Below are 25,731 nucleotides of genomic sequence, written 5' to 3' on the forward strand. Positions count from 1 at the left end.
AAACACAGAATATCCAACTTCCTGTTGGGATTAGCTAATGACATAGAGTGCGAAAGTTGTTCAACTTGATGAGTTCTATATGTGTACCGAGTTTCATATGTGTACGTGCAAGTATATGTGCTATATGACCCTCCAAATTCCAGGGGGGTGCTGTAGAGTCCCCTAGCCACGCCCATGTACCAGTCTCTGCCCGGCCCTAATGGCCGCAGATTCCAAGGTGTGTGCCAATTTTCAAGAGTTTTTGAGCATGTTAAGGGCCCCAAAACCCCCCAAAACCTTGATAAAAAAATAATAATAAAGAAGAAGAAGAAGAAGAATCCTTCGAAAAACAATAGGGCTAAAACAATAATACATTTACATAATATATTCTGAACAAAGTTGTTCTTCCGAGACGTAAAAGCACATTGCTCATAATCTTTTGCAGGATGGAAAGGTCAGTAAATCCTCAAACACTGTAAAGTCATATCTCCTATTAAACAACTATTTGAAACAGCTGGAAACTAGAGACTCATGTGGGTTTCCTGATCAGGAGGATAGAGATCATGTTGTAAATACAGGGTGTGGAATGTTGTGTAAGTGCATTTCAACACGAACAAAACTGCAAATATTTGTGCTGACCTTCTACAAAGGAGCTAATTAACGGCCAGGTAAGATGAAAATGTTTTAATCTGGTTCCTTTAGCTTTCTTTTAAAACTAAAATGTTGACACTAAAGTACAGCAACTTTGGTTACTTTAAAAACTAATTTCAGTGCAAATTATATGCAATTGACAATGCAATTCAAATACTTTAACAAAGGTGGATAACATGCACAACTCTATAACTTAAGTGAAAGTAAAGATACTGGTGGTCAAATATTACTCCATTACAAGTGAAAGTTGTTTACTTAAGTAAAAAAAGGTGTACTTTAAAAATACTTAAAAGTACTTACCAAAAGTAAATTTCCCTTTTTTGAAAAAGCATGTTTTATGTAATACTTTTGTATGTAATTCTTGCTATACCTCTGAAGCAACTGACAATACATTACACTTACTCAATACACTGACTCAGCAACACAGCTGTAGCTGTAGCTTTACAACAGCAACACTGCTTTAACAAAAAAGCAAAACTGCAAGACTTATTTGACATCAAACCAAAAATGTCAAAAATGCTCTCTAATCACTCTTGCGTACTTTGATGTCATGCACAGAACAGTCTGTGCACTGCTGCTTCAAGTCAAACACCTTTGTGAGGAGATGCACAACAGTTCTTCTGTGGCTTTATAGGTAATATTTTCATTTACACAATTTAGCAAAATCAGACAATATTGTGTCAAATATACCACAATATTAACCTCTTATTATAGAACTGTTGTAAATAAATATCACATTTGCAACTGGTCCGTGTTCAAAACACTGCCCTACAAGTGTGATTACTGCGAGACTGTATGAAAAAAAGAAAGTCACTTTTAAGAGAAGAACAAAAAAAATCACCTGATTTTTAAAGCTGTTACATAGTAACGACTTTCTACTTCTAGGACCTTGACAGAAGTGTACTGGAATGAAAAGTATGATATTTGTCTTTCAAATGTAGTGGTTAAAGTCATAAGTTTCTAGAAAATTAATACTCAAGTAAAGAACAGATACTCAAAAAGTGTGCTTAAGTACAGTACTCAAGTAAAAGTAATTAGTCTCCGTACTTTAAAATTAAATCAACCTTAAAGGATTAGCTCACTTCCAGAACAAAAATGTACAGATAATGTACTCACCCTGTTGTCATCCAAGATGTTCATGTCTTTCTTTCTTCAGTTGTTAAGAAATTATGTTTTTTGAGAAAAACATTTCAGGAACTATTGGTTGGAGGTCCAAATTGCAATTTCAGTGCAACTTCAAAGGGCTCTATACGATCCCAGTCGAGGGTCTTATCTAGCGAAACGAATGGTCATTTTCTTAAATAAAAAAAATAATGATGGGAGTTTTTCGACCTACCCTAACTGTCTTGAATGGGACTGCACAGAGTGCATATGGGCATGGCAGAGCTAGACAAGATGAGCATTTGAGGTTAAAAAGTATATGAATTTTTTTTTTTTTTTAGAAAATGACCACTAGATAAGAACCTTATTCCTTGGCTGGGATTGTTTAGAGCCCTTTAAAGCTGCACTGAAACTGAATTTTTATTGCTGAGTTCAGATATTTAAGCTCTATGCTCCTTGTTTTGTTGCCAAGAACTTTAGCACATCAGTGTCTATCACAGTACAACCAATTTGTGAACAATTTTTGCAATTTTTTTTTTATTGACACCTAGATTTAAATCAAAATGTATGTGTGTTGGTAATCGACATCTGCTAGCAACTGCACCCACATGCCAATGAAAATGCAGAGCAATAATGACGTGGCACCAAGTCAGCTATGGATCCACTTACCTGGCATTTGCAGCTTATATGGATTGAACACCCTAACAAACACATACCTACACCTTCGTTTTTAAAGTCCCCCTGTAGTCAAAAATTGTATCCCTTGATCCCTTTGATCATCAAAACGACATATTTAAATGTTTTTTCTTGTGAAAATAATTTTCTCATGCCTTAAAACAGCTTGAATGTAACTCTACCCCCCTTGCCTCATTTACTATGCGTGGATCTATGAATATGCAAATTAGCCCCACCCCCACACAGTCACACCAGCCAGAGGCCCCTGATCACTACTGTAGTAAACGCAATATAATGGCGAAACACGGATAATGACTAATAAAACTATGTTTTTACTAGCGGACAACTACAGCAGCTACTGTAAAATTTGTTAAAGTTACTTACTTGACGATGCTGTGCCTTCAAAATGCCTTGAAGGCTCGAATGCAGCCTAGTTTGTGATTCCAGTTCGCGCCCGTGATCATATCGGGAGAGGTGTGTCTGACTCCGGGCTACTTTTACACTGTTGCCTCGGGTTATTTTTCAAGTTAGCGCCTAGCGGTTGTACTCTATTTAATGCTCTATCCCTGGTGAAAAAACCAGCATATGCTGGTAGGTGTGTTTTGATGCTGGGATGCTGGTTAGGTAATGTTTTGATGCTGATTTTAGTCCTTAGCTGGTCTATGCTGATCCCAGCATCAAAACATACCTTACCAAACATACCATACTAAAACATACCATACCTTTTAGTGCTGTAAGTCAGACTTTGATGCTGATTTAAGCTTGTCCTTAGGTGGTCTGTGCTGGTCCTTTGCTGGTTTATGCCAGTCATGTTGCTGGTCAAAGACCAGCATAAACCAGCAAAGGACCAGCATAAACCAGCAAAGGACCAGCTTAAACCAGCATCAAACATACCTAACCAGCATCCCAGCATCAAAACATACCTACCAGCATATGCTGGTTTTTTCACCAGGGATATGCTCTATTATGCTGATAATCCTCTTGGTATTTTTTGCATGCTAATGATAGGAATCTATCCTTTGACGTGATTGGATACTGAAGTTTGTGACGTAGCAAAAAAATGGCTGTTTCAAATACAGTTTTAAGGAGAAAATACTCATCAATGGTGTTGATTAATGGACTGGGACATGGTTTGTCTAAAAGCATATTAAAAACACCACATAGACAAACAACATAAAAATCTTGATTTTCACTACATGGGGACTTTAAATCCAAGTGTCAGTGAAAATTATGTGTTGTACTGTGATACACATTCATGTTCTACTTTTGTGTTTGACTAACATTAATCTGAATTGTGTCTCTGTTCTTAAACAGGTGCAAAGATGAGAAGGAAAAACTTTAAGGTGATAGTGTTAGTTCTGACAAGTGTTGTGTGGCTGGTCTTTATCATGTACAAAAAGTCTGGAAATGACACAACGCTTAAGAGCAAAGATGTTTATGAGATGTTCCATCATCAAAACGATTTACCCGTGTTCGAAATGCTCCAGCCTTCATCTTCACGTTGTCAGCAGAATGTGTCTGCTTATAATGTGACTGGATTTTCTACTCTGCCAAAACGTATTCAATACTTCCTGCTTTACCGACACTGTAGGAGTTTTCCCATGCTTCTTGATGCACCTGATAAGTGTGGTGGACCTCAAAACTCTGCAGATGTCTTCCTTCTGCTGGTCATCAAGAGTTCTCCAGAGAATTACGATCGACGGGAAGTTTTGCGGAAAACATGGGCTAAGGAAAGACAGCACAAAGGTGCGTGGATCCGCAGAGTCTTCATAAGCGGAACGAGCAGAACTGGCTTTAAGAAGCGCAGGCTGAATAAGCTATTGAAGATTGAGAACAGTGAAAACAAAGACATTTTACAGTGGGACTTCCATGATTCGTTCATCAACCTCACACTGAAGCAGGTCCTTTTCTTAGAGTGGATGGAAAGATGGTGCCCACATGCCAGATTTCTTTTAAATGGAGATGATGACATCTTTGCCAATACGTTTAACATGGTTGAGTATCTTCAAGGTCAGAAGAGCAATGATGGAAGTAAACATCTTTTTACAGGGTCCCTCATGGAGGGCACGGGTCCTGTCAGAGACCCTCCAAGTAAATACTATGTCCCGGTACAGGTACAGGAGTCTGAAATATATCCTCCATACTGTAGTGGAGGAGGCTTTCTTCTCTCCAGCTTCACGGCCAAAACAATCTACAACATGTCTCACTCTATAGAGCTGCTGCCCATTGATGATGCTTACATGGGAATGTGTTTGGAAAAGGCTGGCCTCAAACCTACATCCCACCATGGTATAAGGCCCTTCGGTCTGCATATCCCCATTCCGAATGTTGACCAATTTCACCCTTGCTTTTACAGGGAAATCATTTTAGTCCACAGATTTCTGCCGCACATGATTTTTGTGATGTGGGATGAAATACAAAACCCACATTTGCAATGTGAAAATGTTTTGAGAAACACAGAAAACAATAAACAGGGTGTGTGATTACTTTTAAAGGGAAACAATAGCTTTGAAATTTTTCAAGAATGCTTTTATAAAAATGGTGGAAGCTCTGAAGCATTGTGCAGTTTTGTAAGTGATGTGGTGTTTTGCACTTTAATTAAAATGAAAAGGGTGGTCAAATCCTTTCTCAACAATGGTAGTTATAGTCTATGTGATCTTTAGGGCCCAAGCACCAGAGGTACGAGGACCCTTATTGGAATTGCTGAGATTCTTCTTCTTCTTTGCCAAAGTGAATCACATTTTTAAGGGGGCAAAACATGCTTGTAAACTCATGAAACATTGTACACACACCAAAAGTAGTGAAAATTTACATCTGTTATGTGTTTCAGATAGATTTGCAAGACAAATGAGAGACAAGTGTGTGTTATTTTAGATTCTTAGACATCCTGTAGGTTCTTAGAAAATAATTTACATTTAATACTTAGAAACGCATCTAGGGGACACGGTTGGATACCTTAAATGGACACATATGTTGTATATGCATTATGATTGGATGAAATGGAAGCATCCAGATTTGATTAGGGTATAAATGCTGAGTCAGCATTTTTTTTTTTGTCACACTCTGCAGCCAATCTGTACGACTGTTGACATTTTTTTGCAAGAAAATAAATCTTCAAAAGACTTTTTGTCTCATGCCTTTACTAAAATAGAAAATTGCCACCGCACATGTAAACTTTAATGTGTTTTAGGGTATAGATTATTTGGTAACACTTTACGATAAGGTTCAGTAGTTAACTACTTTAGGTAACACTAAGCACAAACAATATTTTACAGCATTTATTAATCTTAGTTAATGTTAATTTTAACATTTACTAATGCATTATTAAAATCAAAAGCTTTTTCAAAAAATCAAAAGTCTTTGTTAATATTAGTTAACACACTATGAATTAACATGAACTAGCAATGAACGTCTGTATTTTTATTAACTTTTATTCACCCTCATGTCGTTCCAAACCTGTATGTGTTTCTTTCCTCTGCTGAACACAGAAGATACCTTATTAATTACACAGCTGATGATAGCCATTGACTTAGCCATAGTACTTTTTCCATACTATCAGTCAGCTGTTTGGTTCCTAGATTGCACATACAGGTTTGGAATGAGTAAACAATGACAGAATTTTTGTTTTAGTTTGAACAATCCCTTTGACTGGATTTAATGTCAGTAATGTTTATTTGCCTATTTGTTTCATGTTATTGAAATTACTCAAGTCAGTTACCGTATACCTGTATTTTTATCTATTTTTTTCCCCTCACTGTAAAATGTTTACTGGCAAATTAGATGTCGCATTAGAGCCGCAGCCCTGCAAAGTTTTGCTTCAGCCCTAATAAAACACACCTGAACAAGCTAATCAAGATCTAAAGGGTTACTAGGAAGCTACAGGCAGGTGAGTTTTTATTAGGCTTGGAGCTGAATTCTGCAGGACTGCAACTCTCCAGAACATTCGCCGCTCCTAATCTACAGTAGTTGCTGTATTTCTTACCACAGTAAAATTGTAGTTTTATGTGACCTGTAAAATAAAGTACAGCATTATTTTTTTGTTTTGTTTTATTTTTATTTTGTTATATATTCAATTACACAAGTTATTGCTTCGAACCAACAGCTTTATTCATGACTCTTCTATTATATTTCATAGCTGAACTTCAACCACAGAAGAACTAACACATATATAAAATAATATAAAAATAAAAGTTTGTATCGGAAAGCCAAACTTTTAAAGGGGTCATAGATTACGATTTTCACCTTTTAAATTTTAGTTAGTGTGTAATGTGGCTGTGTGAGCATAAACAATATATGCAAAGTTACGACACTCAAAGTTCAATGCAAAGGGATAAATTGTTTTACAGAATTAGCTTTTTAAGGCCTACAACAAACGGCAGGTAGAGACTACAACTGGCTACTTTCTGGGTTAGTGAAATTTACACAAACCCTACCTCCAGGAACATGCAACTACAGATTACTGTAAGAGGCATGACATTTCCGGACAACGTGCACTAGGAGGTTAACAAATCACAACACACTGGGCCAGCTAACCAATCTGAGCCCATTGCAAATTTCTAAGGGAGGAACCAGGAAGTCAACAGGCCATTTTTAGGAGAACAGAAAAGCAGTGTAGTCAAAGTGTAAACTATGTGAAAAATAATGCAATTTTTTTTTTTACGAAGCATGAACACGTCACAGTGCACCCCATAAACACAATCAAGCCTTTGAAAAAGCCAGCAGACCACCCCTTTATTACAATAAAGCCACATCTGTCAGCTACTCACCCACACTGCTGTAACATGTGCACATAAGATATTTGAATAGACGAAGTCAAATGACCTGACCTGTATTGGATTTAGTACCACATATTAAAGTGCCACAAATCGGAATTGAAAACATCTGATTCCATGTGGTTTGTGCAGCCATATCACTCTGTAGCTAACCATATACATAAATATCCAGCTATGTTTTTATTATAATATTTTGCATTTATGTGTGGAATTCGGATTGCTTTTGTAGACTATTGAGTGGAAAAAAATTTAGACATCCTGTCACGGAGACTGGACAAGAAATGAAAGGTTCGAGATGAGTCCCCTTGTAGCGTGACGGAAAACTCAAACGCGGAAGTACAGGAGTGAGCAGGTAAATCACGCAGTTGGTCTGAGAACGCTCCGATAAGGAGTAGAGATTTCCACCAAGAAATCCGCGTTCTCACACGCACACAGACAGGTAAATAAGCGCTCCGAAGAGCAGAGAGTTTACTCACGTGAGTTGAGATGAAGACGGGACCTGACGTGGAGTCAAACATGAACTCAATGTCTGGTGCTGGACCTGAAGGTGACAGGGTTTAACCGATGAGTGATCTTGAAGGGTCCGATGAAGCGAGCAGTGAGCTTTTTTGAGTCCGTTTTTAGGTTGATATTGCGAGTGGATAAATAAACCCTGTCACCAACATGGAACAATCGTCCCGCAGGGTGCCGGTGGCGATGTTGAGTGATGTAGCGAATGTTGGCTTTCTGGATGACGATGCGTGCATGGTTCCAGAGCCGCCGGCACCGGCGGACCAAATGTTGGGCAGACGGGACCTCAACCTCCGGTTCTTGATGTTCGAACACCAGAGGTTGATACCCGTAGCATACCTCGAATGGGCTCAGGTTGGTGGCAGAGGATGTGTGGATGTTATTGGAGAGCTCAGTCCAAACGAGGTAGCGTGCCCAGGAACGCTGATGCTCACCGGCAAAGCATCGGAGGAAGCGTTCCAGCTGTTGGTTGGCCCGCTCTGTCTGACCGTTAGTCTGTGGGTGAAATCTGGACGACAGACTAGAGGTGGTCCCGATCAGACGTCAGAAGGCCTGCCAGAACTTGGCCATGAACTGGGGCCCTCTGTCCGAGACGATGTCCTTGGGGAACCCATGCAGGCGGACTACGTGTTCGAGTATGAGCTCCGCGGTGGTCTTGGCAGAGGGGAGTCCGGTGAGAGCCACCAGGTGCACAGCCTTAGAGAAACGATCCATAATGGTCAGGATGGTGTTCTTTCCTTGTGATTCGGGAAGTCCAGTGACAAAGTCGATGGAGATATGCGACCAGGGTCGTTTGGGGATAGGGAGGGGCTGCAGCCCGCCGGTAGTTGGGGTGTTAGTGGTTTTGGAGCGAGCGCAGATGTTGCATGCCTGGACGTACAGCTGTACGTCTCTCCTCAACGTCCTCCACCAAAACGCCCTGGCGATAAGGGTGATGGTCCTCTGGGCTCCCGGGTGTCCTGCCAGAGTGGAGTCGTGCCCCCACTGGAGTACTTCTTGGCGCAAGGTGTCGGGTACGAAGAGACGTCCAGTAGGGGTATCCGATGGAGGGGGATTTTGGCTGTGGCTCTGGCGGACTCTCTCTTCTAACCCCCACCGGAGGGAAGCCAAGATGACGTTGGAAGGCAGGACAGGCACGGCCTCCGAGGTGGTGGAGTCTCGCTGGTGTTGACGGGAGATGGCGTCCGCTTTGCTGTTCTTCGAACCGGGCCGGTACGATAGCTGGAAGTTGAAATGTTCGAAGAACAGTGCCCACCGCGCCTGCCTGGGGTTAAGCTGTTTGGTCTGGCGAATGACGGTGAGGTTCTGGTGGTCGGTCCAGACGGTGAATGGGTCGCCGCCGCCCTGGAGCCAGTGACGCCATTCCTCCAATGCCCACTTGATGGCCAACAGTTCACGGTCCCCTACCCTGTAACGCTGCTGAGTGGGATTGAATTTTCTAGAGAAAAAACTACATGGGTGTAGTTTTCCGTCTGGACCACGTTGTGAGAGGACGGCTCCTACGCCCACATCGGAGGCGTCCACCTCAACAACGAAGGGTTTGTCCGGGTTGGGGTGGGTGAGGACTAGAGCAGTGGTGAACAGGTTGCACAGTGTCTTGAAGGCTTGGATGGCTTCGGGGGTGAGGTGAAAAGCTCCGTGAGATGGTTTGGTGAGAGCAGTGAGGGGTGCTGCAGTTGCGCTGAAGCCCTGGATGAATCGCCTGTAGAAGTTGGCAAACCCCAGAAAACGTTGTAGCTGTTTAAGCGACGTGGGTAGGGGCCACGAGTGCACAGCCTCCAGCTTCTGGGGATCCATGGCCACACCCTGAGATGAGATGATGAAACCGAGGAATGTGGTGGAGTGCTGGTGAAAAGCACATTTCTCCAACTTGCAGTACAACTGATGGGCCAGCAACCTCCGTAGCACTGCTCGGACATGCTGGGTGTGTTCCTCCAGAGTCTTGGAATAAATGAGGATATCATCAAGATATGCGTAGCACCAACGACCCAGCATGTCCCGGAGAGCGTCGTTAATGAACTGTTGAAATGCAGACGGACTGTTGCACAGACCGGCATAACGAGGGTCTCGTAGTGACCGGTGGGGGTTATGAAGGCCGTCTTCCACTCATCGCCCTCCCTGATGCGGACCAAGTTGTAGGCGCTCCGTAAGTCCAGCTTTGTGAAGAAGCGGGCACCAGAGAGGGCGTCCAGGGCGGTGTTGGTAAGAGGGAGTGGATGACGGTTCTTGATGGTGAATCGATTTAGCCCCCGATAATCCACACAGGGACGACTTGACGAAGAAAAACCCCGCGGCCGCCGGTGAGCTGGAAGGGCGAATAGCACCGGCCCGGAGCCCTTCCGCTACGTACTCCTCCATCGCTTGATGTTCGGTGGCAGACAGGGAGTACAGGCGGCCGCGAGGGGGCACCGCGCCCGGCACGAGGTCAATGGCGAGGTCGTAAGGGCGATGAGGTGGAAGCTGAGCAGCACTGCGTTTGCTGAAGACCTCGGCCAGGTCGCGGTACGGGACAGGGACCTCCTCCAGGTTGATATCGGAGACCTCGGACTCCCCTGAACACGTCCCAACCTGAGCCCGGACACAGAGCTCCTGACAGGTCGCCCCCCAGTGGACCATTTTATTGTTGGTCCAAGAGATGAAGGGGTCGTGGGTGATGAGCCAGGGATGTCCCAGGATAACGGGTGGTGAGGTGATCTTGGTGATATACAGTTGAATTTTTTCAGTGTGATTGCCGATGATGAGATGAATTTCTTTGGTGCGACGGATGACAGGGCTGAAGTTGAGGGGGCGACCGTCGATGGCTGTGATGGTTAACGGTTGGGATAACACCTCAGTCTCAATCCCCAACTGGGCAGCATAATCCTGATTGATAAAGTTCCCAGCCGCACCTGAGTCAACAAATGCGGTGGTCACGATCCGTTGGTGGCCCACGAGGATTGATACCTGAAGGAGCATCCGGGATTCAGCGGGACAGGATTTTTTCGTGACCAGACCAGGTAAAGACCTCCCCCTCTCTACCTGGTCTGGCCGTTTCCCGGACGAAGAGGGCAGATCGCTCGATGGTGTTCTGGGGAGGCGCAATAGGCACATAAACCTTCGCGGTAGCGTCTAGCCCTCTCTGCTGCCGACAGGGAGGTGCGGCCTATTTGCATGGGCTCCCCGGCTCCGGTTGAGTGGGCCTCTGAGGCGATAGGTGGAGGAGGAGAGGGCGCAGCGACAGCGTAGGTGACGGGTGAATCCAGGGTCCTTATGCGGGGAATGGTGCCTGTGGATGAACGAGAGACAGGATTAGTGCGATGTGAATGGTGACGCATTCTCTGATCGACCCGGAGAGCCAGCTGGATCATGCCCTCCAGGGTGTCAGGGAGCTCCCGCACAGCCAACTCGTCTTTGAGGCGGATGGAAAGTCCTTCATAGTAGGCTGTGCGGAGAGCGGCGTCACTCCAGGTGGTTTGAACTGACAGGGTGCGAAACTCGGTGGTGTAACGGCTGACGCTGCGTTCTCCTTGTTTGAGATGGTATAGGCGCGAGTCTACCTCCACCTCGCTCTCAGGGTGTTGGAAGGCGGCCCTGAGCTGGGTGGTGAATGCTGGATATGAGTGGGCGGAGTCGCTGTTGGCCTTCAGGACCGCCGTAGCCCACTCGGCTGCCTGCCCGGTGAGAAGTGAGACGAGTAGAGCGATCCTGCTGCGGTCTGTAGGGTAACGTGATGGCTGGAACTCAAAGATGAGAGAGAGGTTAGTGAGAAAAACATCACACCGGGCACCGGATCCATCCCACTTATCAGGGAGTGAAATCTTGGGTTGTTGGGCGGGGCGGATTGGTTCCGCGGGGGCGATCTGTGCAGCAGCCAGGTCGTCATAGTCCGCTTGCAGAGTGGTGAGATCCGATTGGAGAGCCCCGCACTCCGCCCGAAGACCGGCGGTCTCGGCACGAAGCGCGGTAACCTCCGCTCGAAGTCCCACAATCTCCTGCTTCAGACTCATGATTTCCACGGTCTGCTGCTGGATCACACCCCACAGTTGTTCCAAATCCGCCGGGACCATTTCGGGACCAGACATTCTGTCACGGAGACTGGACAAGAAATGAAAGGTTCGAGATGAGTCCCCTTGTAGCGTGACGGAAAACTCAAACGCGGAAGTACACGAGTGAGCAGGTAAATCACGCAGTTGGTCTGAGAACGCTCCGATAAGGAGTAGAGATTTCCACCAAGAAATCCGTGTTCTCACACGCACACAGACAGGTAAATAAGCGCTCCAAAGAGCAGAGAGTTTACTCACGTGAGTTGAGATGAAGACGGGACCTGACGTGGAGTCAAACATGAACTCAATGTCTGGTGCTGGACAGACACCTACTTCCTGCTTAAATACCTGCGTGAGGTTACTTCCGGGTCCTCGTGACCTCACGTGACTTGGTGCATGTGACACATCCTGTCATTTCCAAAAACAAACAAACAAACAAAAATCCAACCATTTGGAACTGGAACGCCGTTCCCCCTTGAAATTCACAGACTGCGTCCCCCCATTTCCAGCCGGGCATTTTATTCATCCATTCATCATTCATGCCAGTAATAATCCCTTTGTAAATATTAAAATAATGGCAGCACTCATTCAGCAGGCTGCTTATAATGAATGAACAGACTTTTATAAAAACAAGTCAAGAATTTAACTAAATCAAATCATAAATTCCCCAGTTTAAGTTACTTTTTTTCCCAATGAGAACTATTCTGGGCACAATTCAGCCAAGAATAGTCATCAAAAGCAGAAAGTAGGTTTATTGTTTCATAAATTCTTGGAAGACATTTCAAAAGATATATAACAAATCATAAGCACTTTAAAAAAAAACGTTTATTTGTGTGTTTGAGGTTCTATTAAAGCTTGGTTTCCTTGATTTCCTGAGTTATTGTAATTGCTTGTAATGGGTTTGGCTAACCTGGAGAAATTGTTGCTGTTATAGTCTCCTGAGCAAGTTTGTAATTAACTCATACAGTGCTTACAGAAAATCATCATACCCTGTGAAAACCTTTACCTTTTGTCACATTACATCCTGGAAGAATATGGATAAATTAAGTCTATTTTTTTTTATCTGCATGTACACATTATAACCTTCATCATTAAAGTAAAAATATAATTTAAAAAAAATCTGGAAGATTATTAAAAATTAATCATTGAAATGCCTGGTTTGGTAAAGTTTGGTAGAGTATACTTAGAGTATACCATTATAAACTTGCTCAGGTGCAAGCAATCAACTTCCAGATTAAACACCAGGCTAATTGCCCTATCTGACATCAATATGATGTGATGTTGATTACTTCAGAATAAAACGAGCTGTTTCTTGAAGATTCCACTGTTAGTAGTGCATGGTACGGCAATAATTCACCATGGTTGTAGGTGATAACAATGATGTCGGCACCAATAGCCTCGTGGTTAGTGTGTCAACATATAGCACAACTGCGCTCACGGCGACCTGAGTTTGAATCCTGTCTTGAGGTCCTTTGCCGATCCCACTCCCCTCTCTCCTCCCAGTTCTTTCCTGACATCTCTCTACTGTCCTATTGCAATGACAAAGCCCCAAAAATAAGTAAAAAAAAGACAGTTGAATACATTTTTGTTGACGCCAGTAGCCTTGTGGTTAGTGTGTCGACATAGAGCGCCATTGCACTGTGGGCAACTTGTGTTCGAATCCTGGCTCGAGGACCTTTCCTGATCTCACCCCACTTCTCTCTCTCCCACTTTGCTTATTGTCCATCTACACTGTCCTATCCAAATAAATGCATAAAATGCCAAAAAATAAATCTTTAAAAAAAAAAAAAAAACAACAACAATGAAATGGTTTAAGGATAAGAATGTAAATGTTGGATAAGAATTGGTTGCAAAGTGCATCATATTTTAAATGAAAATTGAAATAAGTGCAACTAATCCATTAGGTTAAGAAAACATTTATAATGCGGTATTATCAGATTCTCTGTGCTTTTTTGTTGTACCTTTCCCAGGACAGAGATAAATCGCAGGTATCGCTCCTCAAAAATGTCCTGCTGTTGCTTTTTGAACATGTTTGGTCCTCTCCAGAGGCTGTCACTCTTGGGAAGTGTGCCAGTCGCATGAATAATCTCATTATCTACAGAATGAAGGTGAGAACTGAAATCATGGCTGATCATACAGTTCACATATGTTTTATGACAAACCTAACCAAGATGTATTAATCATTTTTTAAATATAAACAGAAACACATGTTATTAAGTCACTTTATTGTATTACATAATAACACAAAAAAACATTTATTTAATAAATAAAGTAAATTAATTACATATTTAATGTTTAAATATATTACTTAAATGTCAAACATTAATAAAAACACTTATACATTAAAGTTTTACATTTTATTTAATACCTGTATTAATTATTATATAAATATTTAATATTTATTATATAAGAGATGTATGTAATATAACAAACTTGCATTTAAAACATGTATTTAATAACATAAATTAATTTCATATGTTTAACATTATAAAAAACTGATGAGTAACAGTGACATAGAAAAAAATATGTAACGTTCCTCAAGGGGGCGCTAACTGGCCTTAAAAGCCAAGCCACATTCTTTTTTCTTTCAAGAATAGGACCCAAACCAAGCAGATTGCAAGCAACAGTATCACTGTAGGAAGGGAGCTGGTGTACATCTGTGTGTTACCAGAAGTGATGAGGCTGTTAAGCTGGCAGATGATGCTCCGGCAGGACAGTCTGAGCTCAGGCTGGTACTGCATGCACTGAGCGATCAGTTCGGCCATCTCAGCCCACTCCAGCGCAGGCAGGTTTGAGAAATGCTCATAAAACTGCTGCTTCTGCATTTAAAAAAGGACAGTTTACCACCACAGTACGGTGGAGAAAATTCAGTTAATTTATAATGGTATATTAATTGTGTAATTATGTGAGGTGTCTGTACTTTTGTGAGATCCAGACCCTGCAACGGAGATTCTCCATTATTGAAAATGCCCCAAAACTCCACTTGTCACACTCCAGTTCAACATGTGGGATTCTGTTCAACACCACTGGATTCACAAAAATGTGCATTTGATTGTATTACACATAATTATGTTATAGTGCATTATAATCCCTAATGAGAAGTAAATGAAGAATCTATTATTACTCTGTCAAGTGCTCTTTTAAAAACACAAATTAATATTTTTTTTAGATAAAAAGCACTATGATTTCCACAAAAAAAAAAAAAAAATCATGTGAGACTGAAGACTAGAATTAGGATAATAAAAATTCACAATATCTTTTATCTAATTTTATTGACCTGTTATGTGTTTTATATTGTTCAGAAGTGGCTAGGTTTGGGGAAGGGGTGGGGTTTCGTGCTCCAATAAAAGTGTAAATTTGATAATATGACTTCTACTTTTACAGATGCATGCAACCCATTAAATTAAGGCAAACAACTGAAAACAATGTAGTACCCTGTCCCTGCACTTCAAAAAATGACGTTAAAGGGGTACCCTGTGTGTTAACAAATTATGCTAAAGGAGTACCTTGAGCGTTGAAAAGCAACACCAAGGGCTTCTGACCAAGTGTCAGTATGTGACGAGTTGGGAGACAGGGAAGAAGAAAGCAGGGCAAGATCAGGGCAAGTTCTGCAATCCTACTGTATGTGAGCAGTATGTACATTGAGCACTGCTGTTCAGTTGGCCTGTCTGGAGCCAAATTTATTTAGTTATTTATTTTTTCAATTTTGTTACATTTGTATTTTCTAAATGATATAAAACAATTTATTTTATTTGGGTGAATTTGTCTGTCTTTTTTTTTTTGTCTGTCAGATTTTCCAAGTGTCGTAATTAGGGACCAAGCACAGATGGTGCAAGGACCCTATTGGAATTGCTCAGTTTCTTCTTCTTCGTCTCCAAAATGAATCACATTTCTGAGGGCCTAAACATGCTTGAAAACTCATGAAACTTAGTACACATGCCAAAAGTGGTGAAAATTTACATCTGATCTATCTGCTTATAAAAAAGTCCCCCGGTACAAGTCCAAAACCCAACACGAAGTCTGTTATTTTTAATTTTCTGGGCAGGTTTTGTGCTGTTTTTGCCATTTCAGGCATTGTATTTAAACAAATTCCTCCTAGAGATTTAAACAGATCAACACCAAATTTGGTCAGTGTAATCTAAAGCCCATTGTGATGTTTTGATGTTTCGCCATGAAACAGGAAGTTGTTATAATTCAGGCATACAATGTCCAATCTGCTCCAAAATCCACATGTTTGATAAGAGTCCTGTCCTGAACACATGCCCATATTCAACTATAGTCATAGCACCACCTGCCGGCAACAGGAAGTGACATGTTTTACACTGTAACAAACTCCTCCTAGACATTTAATGATATCAGCATTATATTTGGTCAGTCTAATATAAAGGCCTTTGCAATGTTAAATGTTTTCGTTGAAGGGCATGTCTGAGGCGGCCTGACAAAATTCAATGTTTCATCATGTAAAAGGAAGTTGTTGTAACTCAGCCATACAATATTTGATCTGCCCCAAACTTCACTTGTTCAATAAAAGCTGGCAGTTTAAGTTACTTTTTTTCCCCAATGAGAACTATTCTGGGCACAATTCAGCCCAGAATAGTCATCAAAAGCAGAAAGTAGGTATATGGTTTCATAAATTCTCGGAAGACATTTCATAAGATATATAACAAATCATGAGCACTTTTAAAAGACTTTTATTTGTGTGTTTGAGGTTCTGATAAAGCTTGGTTTCCTTGATTTCCTGAGTTATTGTAATTGCTTGTAATGGGTTTGGCTAACCTGGAGAAATTGTTACTGTTATAGTCTCCTGAGTAAGTTTGTAATTAACTCATACAGTGCCTACAGAAAATCATCATACCCTGTGAAAACCTTTGGTAAAGATATCAGCATTATATTTGGTCAGTCTAATATAAAGGCCTTTGCAATGTTAAATGTTTTCGTTAAAGGGCGTGTCTGCAGGCGGCCTGACAAAATTCAATGTTTCATCATGTAAAAGGAAGTTGTTGTAACTCAGCCATACAATATTTGATCTGCCCCAAACTTCACTTGTTCACTTGTCCGGGCCTGAACACATGAAAAGCCAATATTCTGTTATAATCATATAATCATAGTGCCAGGAAATGACTTGTTTTACACTAACTTAAGCATGCAATGTCCAATCTGCACCAAACTTCACATGATTGGTAAGAGTCCTGGCCCGAACATCTAATGCACATATAAATGACTTTGACATATTCCTCCTATATTTAGCACTTTAAATGCATACTGGCCACTGTTCGCTGTTTTCCTAAAGCCTCTGGGTGGCTTTCAAGTCAAACTAAACGGTTTCCATCTTACTTTTCCACTGCTCCTGTCATATTGGACTGCTTTACATCCTCATTCATCTTAAAGCAAACTTTACAGAGTTTCACATGTCACTGGGTCAACAGCATTGTTGTTCCAGGATCAACATAATGCTGACCCACACTGTAAAAAAAAAAAAAAAAAAATCTGTCATAGAAAAAAGGCACTGTAAAAAACTAGCAGCTGTTGTTGCCATAATTTTACTGTAAAAACACCGTAGCAACATTTAAGGTGTTACAGATTTAACTTAAATTTACATTTAAAAAACATATTTCATTAAATGATATAATGTTAATATACCAGCATATTGAATACTGAAATCTGTTTAGTACCTTTGTAATATACTGAATTACTACCAAAAGCAGGTGGTGATGAAAAAGTCGCATAATGAACCAAGCTCATCACAAGCAGCTTTTTCACAAGCTGAGAAAGAAAATACTAATATATATATTGTCACGAATCTGGTTGGTGTCCCGTTGTCCACTCACCACCAGATGTCACTCTCGCTTCACCTACACACTCTGACTGTTACTTTGCATCTCGAACTGCATCTCCCATCCTCCACCGCTCTGATTGCGTCAGCCCCCGTGACCAATCAGGCGTTCTATAAAAACCCCGGTCCTCCCCAGTTGCACTTCATGGATTGTTGAATCGTTGTTTTGTTATATTGTTATATTCCCTGTGTTATCGCTTCCTAGTTTCTTGTCCCGAGTTCCTAGTTCCCTGTGTTTTGTTTTTCCCGCCTGGTTATCACGTTTGGACTGTCTAGCCGCCTGCCTTTGGATTATCGCTCGTCATTAAGGACTATTCTCTCATCTCGCCTCCGATATTCCTGTTTTCCGTTCTCTGACCCTGCCTGTACGACCATGTATCTGTCTCGTCCATATAATAAAAGCTTGCATGTGGATCCGCTCGCCTCTCGTCTCATTCACCCCGTAACAGAACAATCCATCACCACAGGATCCAGCAGCTTCACCCCTGGACAATCTTCCGATATGGACACCGACAGAACCCTATACAGAATCAAACAAGGACAGCGTACACTCGATCAACACATCCATGAGTTTCTGGCCATAGCCAATTATTCCACCCTCCCGGACTGTAGTATTATGGAGATTTATTGCGACTGCATTAATGAGCCTCTAAAGGCCAAACTCAGACGCGAGGGTCCGCGCTCATCTCTGGCCACCTTTTTGAACTATGCGTTATTGTGTGTGGGCTCGCCGTGTACTGTGGGGGTCGCGAAGGGGGAACGCGACAACGCGGACACGGTAGCCCCGCACCCCGCTCGCAGATTGGTGGTTACGCCGGATCACGACGCCAAAACCAAGTTTTCCGCCTGGATCGCTCGCGAGATGGCGGCCGTGTCGGAGCGCGCCCAAGCTACGATGGCGTCAGCTGAGCCTGTGCACAAGATGGTGGCCGCGCCGATGTGCGCAGGCAAGATGGCGGCGACAGTGGAGCCCGTTCACAAAATGGCGGCGACTACGGTGCCCGTTCACAAGATGGCGGCAGCGCCGGCGCGCGCTCACAAAATGGCGGCGACTGCGGTGCCCGTTTGCAAGATGGCGGCGGCGCCGGCGTGCGCTCACAAGATGGCGGCGACGGCAGAGCCCGTTCACAAGATGGCGGTGAAAACAGAGCTTCGTCACGTCACAGCTGCCATATCAGAGCCATATAAGTTTGCAGCCGCGTTTCTCGAGTCAAGTTTCCAAGTCAAGCCAAGTTGCAGCTGTCCTTCCTGAGTCAAGTCAAGTTTTCAAGTCAGGTCAAGCTGCAGCTGTGTTTCCTGAGTCGAGTAAAGTCACAGCTACCACCCCTGAGTCAAGTCAAGTTACAGCTGCTGTTCCTGCGTCAAGTCAAGTCAGAACTGCTCTTAAGGCAAGTCAAGTTAAAACTGTGTTTCCTGAGTCAAATCAAGCCAGAGCTGTCTTTCCTGTGTCAAGTCAAGTCAGAGCTGTCGCTCCTATCTCAAGTCAAGTAACAGCCATCTTTCCTGAGCCAGAGCCCCTGCACAAGATGGCTGCCACGTCAGAGCCACTGCACAAGATGGCTGCCACGCCAGAGCCACTGCACAAGATGGCTGCCACGACAGAGCCACTGCACAAGATTGCTGCCACGCCAGAGCCACTGTACAGGATGGCCGCCGTCTCCAAGCCACTCCACAATATGGCTGCCACTCCAGAACCTGTGGTCAGCACCTGGACGCCACCTGTGGCCATGATGGCTCATGTGCTGGACACGCCTCTAGTGACGGTATGGGCAGCTAAAATGGCGCTCCTTCATGCCACGGCGGCTACCCCAGAGTCAAGTCAAGACACAGCTGTCGTTCTCCACGAGTCAAGTCAAGTCACACCTGTTCTTCACGAGTCAAGTCACGCTACAGCTGTTGTTCCTGAGTCAAGCCATGTTGTTCCTGAGTCAAGTCACGTTACAGCTGTTGTTCTTGAGTCAAGCCATGTTGTTCCTGAGTCAAGTCACGTTACAGCTGTTGTTCTTGAGCCAAGCCATGTTGTTCAGGAGTCGAGTCCCGTTACAGCGGATCTCCATGAGCCAAGCCAGGTTACAGCAGATCCTCATGAGCCAAGCCAAGCTGCTGCTGTTATTCCAGAGCCAAGTCAAACTTCAGCCGCTGCTCCAGAGTCAAGTCAGGCTACAGCTGTAGCCTCCAAGTCCAGTCAAGCTTCCAAGTCCAGTCAAGCTTCCAAGTCCAGTCAATCTTCCGCCTCAAGCAACGTCAAGGCCATCGTCCCCGCGTCAAGCAACGTCAAGGCCGTCGTCCCTGAGTCAAGTAGAGTCACTACTAATCTTCACGAGCCAAGTCAGGTCATTGCTGATCTCCAAGAGTCAAGTCAGTTCACTACTGATCTTCACAAATCAAGTCAAGTCACAGTCAATTTCCACGAACCAAGTCAAACCACAGCTGATCTTCATGAGCCAAATGAAGTTATTATTGCTGTTCCAGAGCCAAGTCACGTCTCGTCTGACCTTCCAGAGCCCTGTCATGTCTCGTCTATCTGTCCAGAGCCTCACCATGTCTCGTCTGACCGCCCAGAGTCAAGTCATGTCTCGTCTGACCGCCCAGAATCAAGTCATGTCTCGTCTGACCGCCCAGAGTCAAGTTACGTCACGTCTGACCGCCCAGAGTCAAGTCACATTATGTCTGCCAGTGTGATGGCGATCACCATCCTCAGTATGTGGGCCGCACACTACATGCCAGAGGTCACATCTGTTCTCAAGTCTGCCCTGGAGGTCCCGTCTGATCTCAAGCCTGTTCCAGAACTCCCGACTGATCACAAGTCTGCTCCAGAGGTCCTGTCTGATCTCAAGTCAGCTCCTGAGGTCATGTCTGTTCACAAATCAACCCCTGAGGCCACGTCTGTTCACCAGTCTGCTCCAGAGCTCCCGTCTGATCTCAAGCCTGCTGCAGAACTCTCGTCTGGTCTCCAGCCTGCTCCAGAGCTCCCCTCTGATCTCAAGCCTGCTTCAGAGGTCCCGTCTGGTCTCAAGTCTGCTCCAGAGGCCTTCCCCATCGGAGAAGCTGCGCCAATGCCTCCAGAGGTGTCGGCGTCTGCCGTAGAACCTCTTATGGAGGGGGCGTTAAACCACTAAACTCTCTGCTTCTCCCTTTTTTCTGTCTGCATCCTCTGTCACTGTTCTCCCCAGGTCCCAGTTTATGAAGCAGCCTCCTGTTCCCGCCCAGAGGGCTGCGGCGCGCCTCCTGTTCGGCCCCGGAGGCTGCGGCGCCTCCTGTTCCGCCCGGAGGGCTGCGGCGCCTTCTCCCCCTATTCTGTCTGCCTCCTCTGTCCCTGCTTTCCCCAGCAGCCTCCTGTTCCGCCCCAGAGGGCTGCGGCGCCTCCTGTTCCGCCCCGGAGGGCTGCGGCGCCTCCTGTTTCGCCCTGGAGGGCTGCTCCGCCTCCTGCTCTGCCTCCTGTTCCGCCCTGGAGGACCGCTCCGCCTCCTGTTCCACCTCGGAGGGCTCCTGCGCCTCCTGCTCCACCCTGGAGGGCGCCGCGCCTCACGCTCTGCCTCCGGCTCCGCCCTGGAGGGCTCTGGCGTCGCCTATCCCGCCTCCGGCTCCGCCCGGAGGGCTCCTGCGCCTCCTGCTTCGCCCTGGAGGGCTCCTGGGCCTCCTGCTCCGCCCTGGAGGGCTCCTGTGCCTTCTGCTCCGCCCTGGAAGGCTCCACCTCCGCCCTGGAGGGCTCTTGCTCCGCCTCCAGCCCCGCCCTGGAGGGTACCTGTTCTGTCGGTCCTGCTTCAATCTCTGGGCTTCCCACATGGACCTGGTCCTCCAGCCCTCGCCCTGTCTCGCTCCCACCCCACCGCTCCCTGGACTGTTGTTTCCTTCGAGCGTCTGGAAGCCGCTCCTTGGGGGCTATGTCAAATCTGGTTGGTGTCCGTTGTCCACTCACCACCAGATGTCACTCTCGCTTCACCTACACACTCTGACTGTTACTTTGCATCTCTGACTGCATCTCCCATCCTCCACCGCTCTGATTGCGTCAGCCCCACGTGACCAATCAGGCGTTCTATAAAACCCGGTCCTCCCCAGTTGCACTTCATGGATTGTTGAATCGTTGTTTTGTTATATTCCCTGTGTTATCGCTTCCTAGTTTCTTGTCCCGAGTTCCTAGTTCCTAGACTGTCTAGCCGCCTGCCTTTGGATTATCGCTCGTCATTAGGACTATTCTCTCGTCTCGCCTCCGATATTCCTGTTTTCCGTTCTCTGACCCCCTGCCTGTACGACCATGTATCTGTCTCGTCCATATAATAAAAGCTTGCATGTGGATCCGCTCGCCTCTCGTCTCATTCACCCCGTAACATATATATATATATATATATATATATATGTATTATTTTCGAATTTTTTGAGATGCACCTGTATACATATATATATATATATATATATATATTGTGAAAAACATTTTTGTTTGTAAGTTATTTCAAAAACTAAACTTTCATATATTATAGATTCATTGCATGTAAAGTAAAACATTTCAAAAGTTTTCTTGTTTTAATTTTGATGATTAGAGCTTACAGCTCATGAAAGTCAAAAATCCAGTATCTCAAAATATTAGAATATTTACATTTGAGTTTTATTAAATGTCCATCCCTAAAGTATAAATTCCGGGTATCTCTGGTTCTTTGAAACCACAATAATGGGCAAGACTTGGCAATGGTCCAGATGACAATCACTGACACTCTCTGTTGTAGCCATTTATGAAAGTGTTTTATTTTGTAAATTTGTAAGCGTCATAAGGGCGTGGAAAATTGGATGGTGTTACAAGATATTCAGTTCTTGAAATATTTGGTTCCAATGGGTGGCGCAAGAGTGAATATTCATGAGTTTCCCTTTTGTGGGTGTGTCTTTGAGACAACGTGAAAACGAATGGAACTGAAAAAATAATGCACTCTCCTCTAATCGCTGCTTGTTTAATGGATTATTTGGAAAAGCTAACAACGTTTCAGTGTTAAGCATTAACTGCAACAGTGTCAAAACAATGCATTTGTGTGATATGATAAATCGTCTATAAGCCGTGCTGCTTGATTGAATACAGGCACACAACAAAACAAAAATAAACTAATAAGCTATGCTAACCTATATGAAACAAACCATTACAAATGTATTTGTGACCAAATAAACTGTATAAAAGCTAGCTAGGTGTGAGTATCCTGTGTCATTCTTTCTTTCACCTTTAATTTTTCATATTAAACTGGATATCATGTTGAGTTATATTCAAATTCAGACACATATTTTCTCTTATTATTATTAATTTTACTTTTTTGGAAAAAAAAAATTCCGACATTCACCTGTTTGAGAATTACCAACTCTGTCATCATTTAGTCACCCAATTGAAACCAGTATGAAATAACATTTTCAAAGTATCTTCTACAGAAGAATGAAACAACAGTTTTAAGGTTTTTTATTTATTTTTATTTTTGAATGAACTGTCCTTTTAAAATGGACCCACAAAAGCATATATCATGTTTTTTTTTATTGTATTTAATTAACAGCCAAATATATAACATTGCTTAACAGTTTAGGGAATCAGAAAAAAAGAACTACGTACTAAATATTATAATAAATAACATAGGCATAAGCATACATTGTGTCCATTCTTTGACCAAATTGAAAACCTTTTTTATGTCATTTAAGAATGATCTGTGAAAAACATCCAAAAATTCATAAGCCATAGTGTTGTTAATCATGTTTAACATTTAAAAAATCTTATTAAAAATCACATTTTTTAAGCATGCATACAATGGAACCCAAATGCCTTTGTCAGCCAAACTCTGCTCTCCTGTCTCCTCCTGAGATTAATATCTTTTGAGATTAATTTAGTTAATATTTCAGTAATTTACAAACAACATACTTTCATGTTGACATTTCTCTGATGTCATACAGGTTAACAGACATTATCCTTTTTAGTGTTTTAATTTGAAAATTGTATCGTAATTATTAGTTACATTCATTAACTGTCACTCTGACAAATACATTTAGTAATTGTAAACAAAATCAATTGTTATGAATATAACTCAAATTGAAAAGACAAGTGACATTTTATGTATGTAGAATAAAGCAATGCAAAAATTAATTGACTGTCTGGTGTCAGGTGTCAGGCCTTGGCACTCAATGAAAACAGCCTCTATGTATGTCCACTTCAATGTCCAGTTCACACAATTACCAGATTCAGTGACTTCAGCTTTCACATCTAATCTGAAACAGACAGTTACTTTACATGATGATAAATATATGTGGAAACATCACAAAAACAAATCAAAGCCATTGCCATCATGACACTGGTAATGAGTAGCTGATGGCCTATGTCCAAAAGACTGTGCCATCAGAACAATGCTTTAAGGTTTATGCACTGTCTGATCAATTACAAATTATAATGATTACAATATAAACATTTTAACTGCAAAAAAAACAAAAAAGTTACGAATGACACAACACACCAGTCTAGTTTTTATACATTTTATTTTGCTATGGATACATTTGTAGAGGTTTTGTTTCATGTCTAGTCAACATTTGAAGTGGATCAAAACTTTCATCAAAAAAACAATACCGTTGTTGTTATAGAACAAGTTTGATGAACTTTTTTTTTTTTTTGATCCACTTCAAATGTACTGCATACAATACTGCAATAGTCACCGATGACAACTAGTACAGGCTAATCAAATATTCAAGCAAAAATGAAAGCACCACAAAATTAAGTATACAAAGTTAAACACATCGAAGAGACACAATTTTAACCGAGCTTAACATGGGTTATTCGCTTATTGTTTGCGTTGCTTCGTGCCTGTAATTAAGCAAATCAAGCAAAACAGCTTATAGACGATTTACACAAACTATGCAATGTTTTGACACTGTTGCAGTTAATGCTTTAATGCTTAACACTGAAACGTCCTTACCTTTTCCAAATAATCCATTAAACAAGCAGCGTAGAGTCACGTGCATTAATTTTTTTTCAGTTTCATTCGTTTTCAGGTTGTCTCAAAGACACGCCCACAAAAGTGGAAACTCATGAATATTCACTCTTGCGCCACCCAGTGGAACCAAATGTTTTTTCAGGAACCGAATATATTGTAACAACGGCAGTAGGCTGGAAGAAAGGGAGTGGGACAGATATACTTTTTTGACCACTTCTGTTTTTTTTCGTTTTGTTATAATTTTTTTTCGGTTTAATATAATTCTGTTCTTCAATTATTTATCAAATAAAATTCTAAAATAAATAAAAGTATCTTGGAATGAAGTGCATTCAGAACAGAGCCAGCTGCCATGTTTCCACGGCTGAGACAAAAGAAGACATCAAGTCAAAAATTATATCAACTCTGTGGAAAAATGGATTTATATGACGGATTGTGGAAGTGAAGTGATTTTTGTGGATTTTGGACGAATAAGCAACTCCGCTGCTTCACCGTGAGTAAGGGGATTGGAACGAAAATGCTGAGCCGCCATGCTCAATTTGCTCAGTTTGTTGAAGATGAATTAGTGTGTTCGAAGTCTTGCAAGATAAAAAAAAAGTTACTGTTGAAAGAATTTAAGTTAAAATGGATGAAGGATCGGAAGAGCTTGAGGAAAAAGGGTTTTTGTTGCTCGCTAAATGAAGAGGAAAACTTGGAGCTCTTACACAGAAACAAAATAAAATCAATAATCTCATTGAAGCTGGTAAAAAATAGGAAAATTAAGTTGAAAAGTTTAATTTTATCTTGGTGTAGTTTATGAATTTACAAGTTGTTGTTCAGAGTCTGTTAAAAGACCAAGACGAAAAGGAAGCGGATCATTTGGACTGGTATGAACATAAGTTAATTAATTTCAGAGAATTTCTTGATGGAATCAAAAGTTGGATAGGTGCAAGTGAAGATGAAAAGCAAGAAGAAAATTATGAAGGTTTAGGAGTGCTATTGGGCCAGATCACAGTGTGTCTCAAATAGACAAAAGGCACGATCAAGAAAAGGAGGCTGAACGTTTGGAAATGCCGCTGATGGGGACGGTGTGCATGATAAGACAGCAGAATTGTCGTATCAGAAAGTCACTGCTACATCTAGGCCTATAGCAAGAGCAAACGTCCAGTGTATCAGGCTGCCAGTAGCTTGTCTGCAAGCTGAAGCAGAGCGCCAAGCGCTTACGGTAAAAGCTGTGCTTTAGAACAAAACATGTTCTGGACATGAGGAAG

At 42.7% G+C, this 25,731-nt stretch overlaps 2 protein-coding genes across 3 annotated transcripts in view; one reads left to right on the forward strand and one right to left on the reverse strand.

The window, feature by feature from the left end:
- The window catches only part of LOC127169402 (N-acetyllactosaminide beta-1,3-N-acetylglucosaminyltransferase 3-like), a 53,459-nt gene extending 48,008 nt beyond the window's left edge, over positions 1 to 5,451 (forward strand). The window contains exons 1-2 of one of the 2 annotated variants that reach the window (XM_051116755.1): positions 594 to 647; positions 3,721 to 5,451. In XM_051116755.1, the coding sequence (XP_050972712.1) occupies positions 3,729 to 4,889 (1,161 nt within the window). In that variant the 5' untranslated portion in view covers positions 594 to 647; positions 3,721 to 3,728 and the 3' untranslated portion in view covers positions 4,890 to 5,451. Of the gene's footprint in view, positions 1 to 593; positions 648 to 3,720 lie in introns of those variants that run through there. The other variant, XM_051116754.1, reaches the window with a different exon arrangement.
- A 5,251-nt stretch (positions 5,452 to 10,702) lies between these two features.
- jak3 (Janus kinase 3 (a protein tyrosine kinase, leukocyte)) overlaps positions 10,703 to 25,731 on the reverse strand; it is a 91,853-nt gene continuing 76,824 nt past the window's right edge. Inside the window, exons 10-14 of the mRNA XM_051116515.1 lie at positions 18,006 to 18,063; positions 14,379 to 14,529; positions 13,672 to 13,805; positions 11,969 to 11,991; positions 10,703 to 11,762 (exon numbers count right to left, since the gene is read on the reverse strand). Coding sequence (XP_050972472.1) covers positions 10,703 to 11,762; positions 11,969 to 11,991; positions 13,672 to 13,805; positions 14,379 to 14,529; positions 18,006 to 18,063 — 1,426 coding nt within the window. The remainder of the gene's footprint in view (positions 11,763 to 11,968; positions 11,992 to 13,671; positions 13,806 to 14,378; positions 14,530 to 18,005; positions 18,064 to 25,731) is intronic.

The sequence above is a fragment of the Labeo rohita genome, chromosome 8 (assembly GCF_022985175.1).
Source record: "Labeo rohita strain BAU-BD-2019 chromosome 8, IGBB_LRoh.1.0, whole genome shotgun sequence".
Lineage (NCBI taxonomy): Eukaryota > Metazoa > Chordata > Actinopteri > Cypriniformes > Cyprinidae > Labeo > Labeo rohita.